Source organism: Candoia aspera, chromosome 1 (assembly GCF_035149785.1).
Source record: "Candoia aspera isolate rCanAsp1 chromosome 1, rCanAsp1.hap2, whole genome shotgun sequence".
Taxonomy (NCBI): domain Eukaryota; kingdom Metazoa; phylum Chordata; class Lepidosauria; order Squamata; family Boidae; genus Candoia; species Candoia aspera.
This window is the reverse complement of record NC_086153.1, coordinates 25,358,180-25,374,453: the sequence shown is the minus strand read 5'-3', so window position 1 is coordinate 25,374,453 and position 16,274 is coordinate 25,358,180. Positions and strand designations below refer to the sequence as shown.

Here is a 16,274-nt window from a genome sequence, read left to right as displayed (position 1 = left end):
AGTGCCAAGCTACATACGCACTGTGGCTTGAAGAAAAAAAAAACAAAATACAGACAAATATTACTAATGCACTTCTCTTGTTCAATAAACCAGACGGGATGAACTTCAGACTGGGTGTGGGTCCCCTCCTCAGATCACCTTCCTTCAGCCTAGCCTTTCCTGAACAGCCTAGCAGTTCACAGGTATGCCACGAAAACGGCAGTAGTAGGAACAAGATATATTTCAACTTAAACTATTTGTAGCAACGGCGGAACATGAACTCAGTGAAGATGTTAATATGCATTTCCTAATGCCGCAAAGGACATGTAAATTAATGGTCTTCCACATTCTGAAAAACAGCCTATCTGGTGTAAAATAAGGTTTCCCTCCCAATTTAATTCAAGTAAAAGTCACAGGGTCTGCTTCCGTTTCAGAAGTCTCGAAAACACTGGTCAAAGTTTTGGTTTAGGTTCGAAACCAAAATCCATTCCGGACTTCCCACTTAAGAATGAGAACGGAATGTTCAGCCAACAGAATACAACGCAATATGCCTCTGTATGTATACAGCTAGGGGATTAGAGAAGAGGGTCTCCGTGATGTGTTATTTGTTCACATGCAGAGATTTTCTGTTCTTCTCGAGACACCTGTTTCCTCAAAACTACAGCGCCCCAAATCACACACGTCCAAACGCTACGCTACTTTTCCCCGCTCTACTCCTCGAGCTCCAGTTCCCCATGTCAGAAAAGGTTAGGAGACTGTAGAGAGAAGACCACATTTCCCAGTAGGCAACGGCGAAGAGGAAAAAATGCTCGCGTGCTGGCGCAGAGACCGCTGGATGTTGTAGTCCTCGTGGGAGGGTTTTCTCCGTAGCCAAGCTCCTCCTCCTCCTCCCCCCCCTCCTCCACTCTAGTCTCCGAAGACGGAAGCCTGTGGAAAAGTGAAGAGGAACGGAGTTGAAGAGATGGGGGACTCCAAAGTGAAGGTGGCGGTGCGGGTCCGACCCATGAACAGGAGAGGTGAGTTGCGGGGCGACGAGCGGATCGAGCGCCTTCCAGTAAGTGTGGATGGAGGGAGAGTGGAGATTTCCTCAAACAGCGCCCAGAGAAAAGGACTCCCCCCGCCCCCCACCAGATACATTTGTGAAGGAATCAGACGCGGCGGGGCAGGAACCGAGAAAGATCCCTCCTTCAAGGCTTTGTGGGTAGGCAGGTCCTCCTCCCCCCATGTTGGCAGAGAGGTGCACCCCGTGCGGAGGGTTAAAAGTGGGGAGAACGAAAGACGTTTCCGAATGCTACGGGAAAGACCCCCGCCTCCAGTGCCACAGGAAGGACGAATACAACCCCCCCCCCCACAGCTGAGTGGGAGAAAAGCATCCAAAGAGCAGGAAAAAAAGCGGGGGTAGAGAAACCACTGCCCCAGTGCTGAAGGGAATATTTAGGGAGGTGACAGTGCCCCCCACCCCCCCCGTACATGGGTAGAGGGAAGGGTGTCTTCCCCCAGAACTGAAGGGCTGTGGAAGGGGGGAAAAAAAACCTCAACCCACATTCTGATTTGAGAAGGTCTGGTGAGTCCTCTGTCAGAAAGCCCAGGAGAGAAGGGCCACTTCCCCCTCCTAGCAGTAGGTATGGAAAAACGTTTTGCTCTGGGGCAGGAGACAGAGAGGAAAACAAGGGAGAAGAGTAAGAAGCAGCAGCCACAGCCTGAAAGGTAGTTTGTTTTGCCTGCCTCTCCTTTTGAAAGTTGGGGAGTCAGGTGTGACCAGGAGTCCTAAACACAGAAGTAAGGAAGGAGCATTGCCAGCCTGGTAGTGCAGGGCTCTGGGTTAGGGGTCAGGAACTGGAGGGAAGTTCCCTGTCTGCCTGGCAGCCTCTGCTACCTAAATAGCGGCAGGGACCCGGTGGACTAAAATGAGATCTGAGATCGGGCAACTTCCTATGTCCCCACCCCACCCCGGGACAGGAGGGAGAGCAGAATATCTTGTGCTTATAGGATAGGAAGTCCTTCTGTCATCTGGGTAGGGAAAGCAACTGAAGATGTGCAGCCCAAACTTTAAGAAGGAGATAATAAGCAAACACTCTGTGTGTGTGCGTAGATTAGAGCAGTGTTTCTCAACCTTGGCAACTTAAGAAGCGTGGACTTCAACTCCCAAAATTCCCCCAGCCAGCACTGGCCAGTGAAAGGTGCTCTGGCCAGTTAAAAGTTTTTGATGTGGGAGGGCAGAAAGAACCAAGTAGATCTCGAGCAACTTGGGGGCCAGGTGAGAATGAGAGATTGACTGCCTTCATACAATATGTGTCACCTGGTTATTAACTTTTCTGGGTTTGCATAAGACATGACACTATAGTTTAACCAGATGGCCACAAAACAAAGCAAAAATCTAAGGTTAAAAATAACTAAGCTTCGCAAGTTGTGAAAATGGGCTGCCAAGTTGTTAACTGACCTGGTTAAGTTAGTTGTCTCAATGTCATCTCATCCTTTTCCCCTTTCTTCAAATTTGATTCTTCCCTTTTAGGGTGATTTTTGTATCCTTTTCCAGCTTTCCCTTCTGCCTATCTTTTCCACAGTGTATTGTTTTCACCTACTCACACTTATATCTACACTCTAACCAGATGCATTTGTGCAGTTTCACAAGGGCATCGGTTTTAATTCAGATTGGCAATATTAATCGTAATATTACCCTTAAGAAATCTGCATCTGTGATGGTGGAGAAGCACCCAGTGAGGTGCTATAGCTATATCTTTTTCTATCTGTTTCTTCGCATGTGTCAACACTGGGTGAGGTAATACAAGCATGGGGATTAAGGCAGGTTTCTCCTAATATATCAGTTGAGGTGTGTCCTGTCAGGGAAGTTAGACATGAACAGTCATTCTCTGGTAATGTTTGAAGGGAGGGAAGAAGTTTGCTGGCATTCTTAAACTTGCTAAATTTCTTAGATGGGCACATAAATGGCATTTTCATGGATATGTTTTAAAAAATTTAGGCCACTTTCTGACTTCTTTTAAACATAATATCCCTTTTCCCCCTACCCCATGTACTGCCAAGTCCTGAAAACTAGTATGGTATCTCAATTTTTCTCCTTCCCTCCTCTGAGAATTAATATTTTAAAAAGCTTGTTGCTAAACTTTTCATTTTACAAGATGCTCAAGTGCCAAGTGTAGACTGAGCTTTCTCATCTGACAGGCTGGAGAGCCAGAGACTGCACTGAGAAACCTGTCCTGTGCCATGAACTTTCATCCCCATCAACCTGCTCAGGTCACTTTCTGCACCAGGCAGGAAAAGATATTGCAAAGTTATTGAAAGACTTATGGCAAGACGGTGAATGCAGGGATCCCTAACCGCTCCAAAGTGTAATGAAAAATAATTCACCCAATCAGATGACTAGGCTAGGCTAAAATGGAGCTGGGTAATTTATGTGTGTTGTGAGAACCCAGCAGTTATCTTAACAGGTTGTGTGAACCATGCTATGAGTCCAAGCAAATAATAGGGTTTTTTGTTTGGCATAACATGCTGAACGAACACAACCATTGTGTTTTATTAATCTTGGTTTAGATTTTGCAGTGTTTCATGAAACACTTCCTCATAATGCTTCACTAACCATTTTTTCCCCGACAACTGTAACAATCCTGATGGGCACAAAACTTTTGAAATGTGTTCCCAATGCCATTTTTTATTACTGTGGGATTGTAATTATCTGATTATAGCAAGAGGGTGAGGTCTGGAATCTTCTTCAAGCCTAAAGAAACGCATGCACATCTGGTTCCTTATTACTTATTGATACCCTGCCTCTTTACATTTCTGCTTGAGGGCAGCTATCCTTCTAAATAGTCTACATTTTGCATGAGCTCACAGAATTATCACTCAAGTCATTATTAGAGGAAGCCCTGAACAAAATAGCTTTATCATTCTCTCTCTGCGCCACCCCCAAGGCCATAATAGCATTTAGAGTTTCAGCTGCCACTTTTCCTTGTATGTAGCTTCTGTTCAGAAAAAGTTAAAAAAAAGCTCACTCTTAATGAGCGCTTGATGTGTAGTTGAGATCCATAAACCAGAACCATATCACTCACAATCCATTTTGTTTTGGAGATGGAGTATATTGTCATTCTGTTCTGATTTGAGAATATTCTGTCCAGCCAAACAGATATTCAAATCTCCTCTTTGTTCCCAAGTGTAAACTGTTGGTGTTGGTTTGGTGCCTGGCTAAAGACCTGTCAGCTAACTTCTTGGAAAGGTGAAGGGTGGGGGTGGGGGGTGGGATCAGGGAATTTTAGTGGCAGGAATGGGCTGATTTGCTCCATCTCTTCTCCACAGGGAGAAACGAAATGTCTGTTTCAGCTATTCTTATGTACTTATTTATTAAATTTGTACCAGTGACTCTTATACACGCTGCTCTCCCTGAAATAAACTTCTCCAACCTTTCTATGATGGTTGCTGACATTTTTGGAGATATCATAAAAGCCGTAGTGTTACAGAAAATCATGGACTGGTTGAGGCAGGTATAATTCCTCTATATTTAAACTTGTGAAGGTAAAAGTATCGAAGAATAAATGGACATGCATTTATTATCTACCTAATTTTTTTAAAAGGTAAACTTTTCAAAATTCATAAGTATGCATGTTATCAAAACAGACATATTTTACATTTGAAGTGTGTGTGTGTGTGTGTGTGTGTGTAGTACTGAGTGGATCTTGAAAATTTGTTTGGCAAGTGAATTTTAAAAGGAGAAATTGGCTCTTTGGGGGCGGGGCTGGGTTGAGATTCCAGTATCAGTTGTCCCTCTGTGTTGGAGTGTGGCAAATATCAAAGCTCTCTCTCACTTTGGAGCAAAGATGTCTTATGTATGCCATTGTCTGCCCTAACAATGGCCTTATCTAGAGAAAAATAGTTTAAATGATCTTTGTTTTGGATTACAAATGCTTCAGTTTCCTGGAGCCATATGTTGAAATCTCTCTATATTCACCTCATAAATATATAGGAAGGATTATTTCAAATTCTTATTCCTTAAAAACAATGTTAAATCATAGTTTTCCCATTTGAAAGATGGAACTATAGTTTAGTTTATCATAAATGAATCCTTTCCTCTGGTGTAGTTTTAAGGAAATGTTACCTTCCATTTTCAACTAGTAATTATATGGAGTTATATCTGAACCTGAAAAATTGCATCATTCCTAACTATGATTTAGAAAAACAAGGCCATTTAAAACTATAGTTTTTGATCTTGGCTAATCTTGTGATTCTTAAACTTTAATATATTGCCATCTACTAAATTGACAAACATATTCAAATCCCCCTTACAATGCATAATTTAAAAACATAGGAGATAAAAGTGACATTTCAATTAAGGCAGTACATTAATCTCAGACTGCATTCATTGATACTCTTCCATAAAAGACCATGAGCCAGCTTCCTAATTATGAGAGTTATGCTGGGAACTAGAGTTTCCCAAAGCAGGAATGCCAGTGTTATTAACAACCATCCAAGTAGCCATACCATGTCATGTGTGTGGGTAGGTTCTGCTGAGTTTGAGTCTGGCTGAAATTAATGTAAGGTTTATTTGAGCTAAAATAGCATTTTTTTTAAACTTCTTATTGTTAGTAATCCTTACACCAAAATGTATTAATGCCCCCTTCTTGGTAAGTCATCCAGTGGAAGCTATACAGCTTTGGTTAGAAAAGAAAAATGATGGGTCCAGTTTTGGACATAACAACAAATCACATTTCATTGAAAATTAAAGGGCAGTCTTCCAATTCCCTCTCATGCTGAAGGGCCCAGTAAAAGGGAATATATATATATCAAAGAGTAGTCCTCAGGTGCTGTTAGATAGGGATGTGCAAAATTTTGATGATCTGGGAATGAGTTGTCTCAGAAAACTCTGGAACATTCCATTTCCCACCATGCCAAATCTCCTGCATTTTTCTTCTCCATGCCATTCTTGGGGACAGTTTTTGGAAGTAAATCCTCTGATTGTACATGGTGTCTGGTATTCTAGATAGGATGTTTTATTTTATTTTAATTTATTTTTTATTTTCTCTCCTGCCTTTATTATTTTATAAATAACTCAAGTCGAACATACCTAATACTCCTTCTTCCTCCTATTTTCCCCACAAAAACAACCCTGTGAGGTGAGTTGGGCTGAGAGGGAGTGTGATGAAACAGGTCTGTTTGGGGGTTCAGTCCCTTTCAGGACATGTCAGACTGCTTCCATTTGGAGGATCAGTTTAGAGGATCGTCTTACAGAAATTGCTGAACTGCCCCTTGGAACAGCATGGTCTGGAGGACGTTTAGCATGGTCTGGAGGGAAATGGAACATTTTGCAGTTCCCCAAAATGGTCCATTCCCAGGTCAATGCATTTTGGACATCCCTGCAATCACATCATCACTCACTATTGGATGTGCTGCTTAAGGATGTGGGAGCTATCCCAACATCATTATGGAAGGCAAGATAGAAAAAGGCTAGATGAGACTGGTGAGGAAGTGTGGGCTAGAGGTTCTGATCTGAATTGTTAATTTTCAGTTTCTGCCTTAAGGGACCATGCTTATGATAGGAGCAAATGAAATTGGGTTTGGTCTTCCATGAGACAGATACTCTTCTGTTTCTGCCTCTGTTCTTTCCCTTAATTATACAGTGTATATTGGATTCCCCTTTGAACCTGTTTACACAAAGGTTAACACCCTTATCTGCACAACTTATGTTTCTCATGTGTATTCTGCTAACATTAGGTTACAAACTTTTTGAAATTTTATTGGATTGTACATCTTTGAAATAAGACGGTGGCAAATGTGTGAATGTAACCTGAAATTTTTAATTATAGGAGACAAATCTTATTAAAGGAATTATCCTTTTGGCAAAATAGCACATTCAAGTTTGCTGGCAAAATTCTATAAGAGAATCCTATGGATTCTGTTCTCAATTATCCTTTTCAAAACCAAGAAGATTTTGCACATAGTGCTAATTGATTCTGAATGTCCTCTGCTCATTAGTTGCGTGGCAGAAATAATAAAATCTGGGGAACTCTGTTGCAGAAGTGAAGCACGTGGCCATATAGTTTCAAGATGCTCAAAATAGAACAGTGATAAAAGCATGCAATTGCACCATTCTTTTTATGAAAGTCTCAATGATCTCTTGCAGTGGTGAATTAAATATGTCTGTTTTGAAAGGAAGCAGCTAGGTTACTTTATATGAAACACTTGAAACCGGGTCCCAATCCACCTCACATTAACAGCAGAGTTTAAAAAGTTTTTGTCCTCTGTGTCTAACCCATGCATTTAACTGTGACCTGAAACATTAATGTAATGTTTACAGAAATACAAAACCTAAGAACATATTCATAATATAGCTACTCCTCCAATGACTGATGATTTTCATTTGAAGTACATTTTAAAACTTACTGATTTTTCTTAGCTAAAGGATAGATTTATGGGAAGAAAAGTTGACTTATTTGGATTTTATTTTACACTATTGCAAACACTTAGAGCTCAAAATAATGTTTCTGAGTATATTCTCTCCTTCAGCAAGACTATAGGAACATGGCTACCTTTTGTATTTCTATCTTACCTAGCACTGGAAATCTGAGTACAAGTATTGTATGTTTTCTAGCTGCTGTACTCATACATAATAAACAAACTATTGTAGTCTGAAATTTTAATGAATTGAACAGGGACTTCCTCTGTAAGATAATTAGAAAAAATGCTGAACATAAACCCTATTTTAAGCTTTTTTTGAATTTCTCCTTTCCACCAACTTTTGTTTTGACTGTTGGTTCAGATAAAATCAGTGTCATAAGCAGCACAAGACTTCACATACTACTTCTGAATTTATTTTTAACAGGAGACCCTCAAGGTATGCACTGTATTATATAGTCATTGAATCTACAGAAGAAATTTTCTGAATCCCCGTGCTATCCTTGTCCTTTCTTTTATTTTTTTTAGAGTACTTGTACAGCTCCATTCACCAGATGCAGAAGACACTTCAGCGATGATGCTTTTAGTTGGGATTCTTGGGAACACATTTTATAAAAACTGGGTTTTCTGGATTTCTTCCTAGCTCCACTGCTGTGGAGTCAATTCAATTTTTACTTTTCAATAAGAGATGGTGTTACAGGAGAGATATTTGAAAAGTAGCATGTGTTCATGGAGGAAATTGAGTAGAGATATGGTTATCTTCCAAACATTTTTTCTCTAATCAGTGGTGTTATTTGGGATCTCTCTTTAAGAAGTCTCTTTTTTTTTCCTTTGGAATGCCAACTGGTGTCTATTTGAAGCTGCAGGATTTATTTCCAGATTCACAGGAGCTTTCTATCGTAGGAATTTTGAGGTTTCTTAGAGAGTGATTGAGAAGGGGGTGAGAAGACTGATGATCCTGAGACATTTATTGATACTTTGTGGTAATTGACAGCAGCAGAAGAGTGTTTCATGTATGTATCTATTAAGTTTGTGACAGCCGTTAAACTTAACTAGTGGAAGTTATGTTCACCTGAGAATGGATCCCAGCATGTTCCATAATATGCATGAGTTTGTAATCATGATACAAAATCTTTTCAGCAAACAGTGCAGTGTAGAAAGTTTGAAAACAACTACTCTAATTGCACAAATGTTATATTGTTTTTATAACAAAAACTACCCCTGTTACTAGGATCAATTATCTTTGGAAGCATCATTCTTCTTCCTCTGTTCCGTAACATTTCCTCCGTTTTTGACAATGAGCACGGTCATAGAATCATGCTTATACATTATGCCGAGCACTAACTTGATATGTTCAGTTTGGCTTAGTATATTGTGTGCATATGTGGTTTGTAAACCATAATATATGGCTTAGTGTCAACTGTTGCTTATTCACTAAACCATAATTAATCAAACAGTGTCTTAGAACAATCTGTAAATCCATTGATAAAATTGGAAGGGGCCATTTGGATTGTCAAGTCTGGTTCCTGTCATGGAGGTGTTTAAATCAAAACATCCCTGACAGATGGTAGTCTAGCCTCTAGTTGAACACGTCCAGCAACGTAGAGCCCACTACTTCCAATTGATTCCACTGTTAAATTGCTGTTATTGTTAGAGCATTTTGTTAACACTTAGAGGAATCTTCATTCCTACAATTTGAAACTATCACGTTCTGCATTCTGGGATGATACAGATCAGTTTGCTTTTTGAAAAATTTGACCTCCCATCAGAAACTTGTATGGGACTCAGTATATTCTCTTATCACTTACTATCATAATCAGGTCTCATTCTCTTCTCATAGAGCTCAATTACCAATCTTCTGATCATCTTGTCAGCTTTTTTTTTAAAATCCTTTCCTATTTGATGGAGTCCTTCATAAATTTTGGCTCTCAAGCCTGGCTAGGTTGTAAATCACTTTGCATGGTGTCTGTGTGTGAATTAGAGTTACTTGTTTTTTTCAACATTAATTCTGTTTCAATAGCGTCTGCATAAAAGGTATAATTTTTGGCTCTTATTCAGTCCAGGGAAACTGAAATTATTTTATAAGGAATCTGCACACAGTTTTCCAGGGTGGATATTTTGGGAAGCTATTATTATATCTGGAGTGTTTCCCATATGCCCTAGCATTTTATGTTTACTGAAAAGAAGTAGTGTGTTGCCATAGGGTACCCCCTCCACCTTCCATCTTATATGCGATAAGAAAATTTTATATTTCTTGTTTGAACTAATTCCTGCTCCCTTTCAGTAGCTCTCATTTTCAAATGGGAAAGAAGAAAAAGTAGGAACTCATTTATTTGATTTCTTTAGTATAGGTTAAAATTGTTCAGGTACCATTAATTCGGAATATCTGCTACCCAAACATAAAATACGCTTAAAATGATCAGAATACTAGATTATGCTTCATTTTCTCTAGAAGGCCATGGTTCTCCCATCTTTTCTTCCTTTTTGCCAATAAAACTAGTTTGTGGATGGATGTTTTAAAAAGTGGATTTTCAATTAACTGGGCTATCCAGTTGTAGAAATGCAAAGTACTATGTTACACACTTGAACTTGCAGTATAGAATCAAAACCTATTATCTACAATTTCCTGTGATTCCAAGAAGGAATATTGCTGTATTGCCAGCATCTCTGTAGTGAAACAAAGCTATATGTTTCTTGGTGTCCATCAATTCAAAGCCCTCCTCAGCCATTGATGTGAAGAGGTGAAGGCTGCAGTCAACACAGGGTGCTGTAGATGGGTGCAGTGCCCTCACCTGTGTCCTTCCTGCATGCAGGATCAGCTCACACTCAGTTTGAGAACTTGTAGGGTTGAGCAACAATGAAGGGGACTGCCATCATCATTCTGTAGAGCTTGAAGAGAACATTCCTGACAGACTTAACCATACTTTCAACTAGGAAACTGTGAGCATTATAAACCAAGCCAAATCCAAACACACTAGAGAATTCCTGGAAGCCTGGCACTCAGACAAAGCAGCCATCAACAGACACATAGAGGTAAACAACATTGACATACCATTCAAAAGAGACAATAGAAAAGCCAAAAGACCAGTACACTCCCTTGCCAGCAATCAACACCCAGATATGCAAAGATTAGCACTAGGATTAACACCAGATGAACAATCAAACAGCACAGTACACCCTAATCAAAGAACTATTAACTCAGTCAGTCAACCAAGCAGCAAACAACAGCCCAATCAAGGAACTCCCAAGGAGAGAACAACACCCTCACCAACACAAGCTGGACAAACCATGGTATATAAACAGAGAGCAAGGCCCACTCCCTCTTTGCACTGAAGATGTTGCCTAGTCTGGCAATGAAACTTCTGCAAGAAAACAACAAGGCTCAGAGAGCACCAAGGACTCCACAACATTCCTCAAGTCTGCAGACACTGATAAAATGAAATGTATGGTTGTATGGATAAAAAGATGGGGATAGAAAAGTAGAATCCTCCTTGGAGTGCTTCACTAGCTTGTACCCTGATCTGGACCAGTCAGAAAAGGGGAGAGGATATGCTGCATCATTTTTTATTAGGTACACTTGTAACCAGTCTTTCATAGTTGATCTGTCTAACCCGGTATTATTTGTCTGCTCTGGTCTGACCATCAGTGATAGATCTATGAGAATAGTTGCTCTGTGTTTTCCTACATTGTCTCATGAAATCTTCATGCTTGTGCTAACGAGTCAGGTGCTCTATACTAAGGAACTCTTTTTGTTCTGGGTGTAGCAATGACAAGAGTAAATACACTGAAACTAGAGGGGAGGTTACGTAACCTAAATAGTTGTGCGATGGCTCCTGTCTTCCTTCCTCTTTGTTACTGGACTTCAGAGTTCCTTCACAGTCCTTCAAAATGTCTGCAGATTCTATACTGCCAGCCTCTTTAGAGATGGGAGGAGCAACAGAAAGAACCTAGTAATAGCTTCCCCAAATCTGTGCCTTCCACCTGTTAGACAAAAGTTCCTATCATTTCCATCTACTGGGGCCCAGCCATACTAGTGGAGTGCAGATAGTTATAATCCAGCAGATATGGATGCTGTCAGATTTGAGAAGGCTGCTGTAACTCCCTATGCTATAGACCAAGTATAAAGCTGAATATTCTGATACGCAGTTATAGATAAACAAGGGACAAATTGGCTAGCAAAGTAGAAATGATCAGGTTGAAATACATAAATTCTGTGGTTCTAAGAATGGCATTTGACATGTTTATCCCCTCCCTTTTTTCCCCTGATAGAAATAGATCTGCATACAAAATGTGTGATAGATGTGGATACAAACAAAGTTATTCTCCATCGTGTGAACACTAACCTTTCAAAAGGAGATGCTAGGTAAGTTATTTCATTTCATTTCATTTTCTGTTTTAAAGAAGAGACAATATATTTTTAAGAAAGAGACATTGTAGCAAAGTGTGGGTAGGGAAATTGAAGTCTATTTTGGGGAGAAAAATCTGATTTCCCAATAAATTGACTTTGTTGCTACAATTTAAAATGAGAGTCATTGTGTTCACTGTTATTTGTGTAAATAGCTGAAAGTATATTCCAGCAAAACATGTTTTTCCTGTGTATTTGTTTATCTATTTCTAGCTATCCATCTAACATAAGGCTCCTGCTGCAGAGTTACTCAAACAGGCACACATTATTACCTTTTTAAATGTGAGAAGGCTTGGCTCAAATATCATCTTATGTAAAAGCAATTTATTTGAAATTTAAAGCACATTAGTTCCTCTGAATGGTGAATGGCTGAATGCAGCAGGTTGGAGAAGACATAGGTTTAATGGGAAGGCAATGTGTTTTTTTTTCTCTGACATAAAGATATTTTCTGAGTACAGGAAAATAACTAGAAGACTGTATGATGAGTGTATTTAGTTCTATTCCTTTGGTTTAGTGCAAAGTAGCATCTGGCCTAGGTGAAACATATCTAATTAGGTCTACTGCTGATTTCCTGGTCATATATTGTAGCCTCCTAATTGATTGATTGATTCATTAATTTCCTCATTAATGGGATCCTGGCTGATTAACTAATTCCAGATTACAGCAAAACCATACTGTATTATCTTGAATCCCTAAATGATCTCTGCAGTGGTTTGATTGCAGTAAGCCTTGGCAGGTTGCAAGCTCTTCACGCTTGCTCTGTGGGCATAAAAAATAGGGAAGAAAAGAAGAATGGAAAAAATAGCATGTTACAGGTAGCAGAGAAGATGCATTGAAGATCATGAAGTAAAGTCATTGAAACTCTGGATAAGGAATGGAGAAGAAAGTGATTTATATGCTGCTTTAGCCATATATATTAATGTGTGCCATTCTAAATAGTAACACAATTCTACTTTAGCTGTCTTGGGCTACATCAGAAAGTTGTAATCCCACACACGTAGAAGGTTCTACTTGAGGAAGACTATTATATGACTATAGTAAGGCTACTATAGGACATAAAATTGTTCTTATTCATTTTAAATCTCTTTTTCTTCATGTTCAGTGAGAACATATAAAGCAGAGATCCCTAATCTTTTGGGACCAGTTGGTGCAGCCTCATAAATGGCTGCCATGCTGAACATGGCCAGTCACAAAATATCCATTTACATGAGAGACATTGTGAAGTTGCTCCTCACCACCACAACTTACATTTTTTCTGGGCAGATGGACCTGCTTCCAAACTCTCTATTGGGTTTGTGTGAGACCCAGAACCATATTAGGAAATGAATAAGATGCACAAGGCTGGTACTTCGTTACAGCATGCTAATTTCCCATGTAAGTTTTTAAAACATACTGTATATGCATACATGTACAGACAAACACACATCATGCTATTCCCTCTGGGGGTAATCAATTTATGCAAAATGCAGAAAGGAAGTAAGAAATGATAAGCCAAAGAAATTAAAGTCATAGATAAGGGGAAAAAAGGAAATGCTGCTAAATCTTCTTTACGCCAACCCATCTGCTATATTTCTCCACATCTTTCTGTCTTTACAAACCTAGAGAGCACATCCATACACCAGTTCATAATCTTCCTCTGTTCTAGTGGTTAAGGTGCTGGGCCAGGAGTCTGTGAGTTCTAGTCCCACCTTAGGCATGAAAGCCAGCTGGGTGACCATGGGCCAGTCACTCTCTCTCAGCCCAACTCTCCTCACAGGGTTGTTCTTGTGGGGAAAATAGGAGGAGGAAGGAGTATTAGGTATGTTTGCCACCTTGAGTTATTCTAAAAATAATAAAGATGGGATAAAAGTTAAATAAATAAATAATCATAACTTTCTTAGTTTTCCCCTTTCTCTCAACACATTCACTCACCCTTCATATATTTCTTTTGTGATTTGATCATCATTTTCTCTATATGACCAGGCCAAGTCAATGTATTTCATTCATATGGGTCATTCACTTTTGTGTTCACATTCATTCATGCATGACAATCTCTTCTTTCACCCATTCATGCTTGACGGTCTCTTCTTTTCCCCACACAAACTTCTTAAATAATCCATTCCCACTAGATTCAGCTTACTTCCATTTTTCTCTTGACTTATGCAACTTTCATTTAAATATAACAACATTAGTAGAAGCATACTCTTTTACATGGCTATTTTCACTTCTTATGACAATGTATTTCATCCTTTTGTGGCACTCATGATCTTATATGCCTTTTTTCTCATCTACAGCCTCACGATTCATGGGAGCAGAACATGTAACTATCACTAGCCACTAGCTCATACTTTCTGACATACATTTTAGACCTTTCATTCATAATTAAACCTATACATTGATTGATTGATTGACTGTGCTTATGCACAACTGACTCCAGAAGTATTCCCAGCAGTTTATAAAACTGGAAAAAAACCATTAAGAACAGTTCAAATAAACATAAATACCCATGGTATCCATAAAATGCGACCATGCCCAGTTCTAAAAATCATAAATACATAACTAATTAAAAGCTCTGCAGAGAAGTTTGGTTTTGAGGCCCTTCCATTATAATTAAAGAAAACACTATCTGGATCTCTGAGGGCTGTTCCATAAAACTGGAACATAACTAGAAAAACATCTCTATAAGACAGCTCGACTGAATTTTGGTCAGTGCAAGTTACTGAACCTCAGTTTAAGTATCAGTACTTTATATTGTTCACTGCTACGTCTCACAAAAGCATCTCAAAAATAAATTGTAAAATACAAGGAAAACACATATACTTCCTAGGTGCCCCTTCATGAAATAAGCTGCCCAATTTTAGTGTGGTAATGTCTGAGCTGTGCACTAATGCTGTTTCAGCTTCTTCCTAAGTAGATGTTTTGAAAGCTGAAGACAGGTATGATGTATATTGGTAGTGGCAAAAATAAAAACAAAGACCTACAATCAAGCCTGTATATACTATGATTTTGTAGAACTGAAATAGTATGAAATTTGCAGAAATCAATTTATCAGTCTTTTTTTTTAATTAAATCTAGATTTTGAACCCATGTGATTCTTGCCTCACCTTAGAATCAGATAAAATATATAGAATCACATAAAGTATCTAAAATATGATATCATATAAATGGTTAATTTGTATGATTCTTGCAGTCTATAAGGGTTTGCATTGATGCTATTCTTTGTTGGTGGGTTTTTTTCTTGGGGGGGTGGTTCTTTGAGTCAGTCTTGACACATGGTGACTGCCTGGACAAGTCACTGTAATTTTCTTGGTAAGATTTCAGAAGTGGTTTGCCATTGCTTGCTTCCTAGGGCTAAGAGTGAGTGACTGGCCCAAGGTCACCTAGCTGGCTTCATGCCTAAGGTGGGACTAGAATTCATGGTCTCCCAGTTTCTAGCCTGGTGCCTTAACCACTACACCAAACTGACTCTCACTTTTTTGGGGGTAGTGTAATCTAAATTCAGTACTATGCCTTCTTGTGGATCAAGTGGCAGATTTTTTTTAATAATTCTGAAGGCTAAGCAATACATCTTTCTACATGAAATTCCCTTAGAAATAAAAACTAACAGCTATAGTCATTGTAAGAGGAGAGCTATATTCATCTATGGCAGCCAAAAATCATTATTTCAATATATGATTACTGCGGCAAAATTATTATATGCACAGAGATGGAAAGATTTGACACTACCCACTATGGAGGAATGGTTGTTGAAATTGACAGATCTTGCTGAGATGGATAAATTAACTTCTCTGATTAGAGAAAAGACACTATCTACATTTATTGGTGACTGGAATCCTCTTGTGGACTTTTTGCATAAAAATGAAAAAATGAACCTATGATTTATGGCTTTGATGATTTGATAGGATAGATTATAGAAAGAAGAGTATTATGTAATTTTAGAGAGGGGGGTTAAAATCTAATTGTACTTAAAACTGCTGTGAAGAATATCTGTAGCCGCTTGTTTGTATCTTTTTTTTATTTTCTATTTTTTTCAACTTTTTTCTCTTTTCTTGCACTTTTTGTTTTCTCTTTGTTTTCTTTTTTCTTTTTTCTCCCTTACTTTATATTAGTTTGTATTAGTTTTTGTCTTCTTTTTTTAAAGTTTCAATAAAAATATGTGGCAGCAAGAATCAGAAGGAGTCACAGCACCTTTTCCAACTAACAAATTCTATTAAAAGATAAAAGTCTTCATAAACTATAACTCATTTCCTCCAATGCATGGAGTGGGTAAATTGATGTAGGATTTAAACTGGAATGAGATAGGGAGGGGAAAATGGTGGGGGAAGACAGGGTGGATATGCAAATGGAGGGTGAAACAGTTAAAAGTGACTTATCAATTAGAATTGTAAAGTGTTAAAAACCCATTATATGTGTTGAGACCTGAGATGGCCTGAAACCTTTTAATGCTGGCAAATCTCTCCCTTGATTTACTGTGCTGGTAAAGTTTCTTTGTACCAAAACTGTAATGAAATGT

At 38.9% G+C, this 16,274-nt stretch overlaps 1 protein-coding gene across 1 annotated transcript in view; it reads left to right on the top strand.

Moving 5' to 3' along the window:
* The first annotated feature begins 905 nt into the window (after positions 1-905).
* KIF13B (kinesin family member 13B) overlaps positions 906-16,274 on the top strand; it is a 149,359-nt gene continuing 133,990 nt past the window's right edge. The window contains exons 1-2 of the mRNA XM_063300770.1: positions 906-995; positions 11,647-11,740. Coding sequence (XP_063156840.1) covers positions 941-995; positions 11,647-11,740 — 149 coding nt within the window. The 5' untranslated portion in view covers positions 906-940. The remainder of the gene's footprint in view (positions 996-11,646; positions 11,741-16,274) is intronic.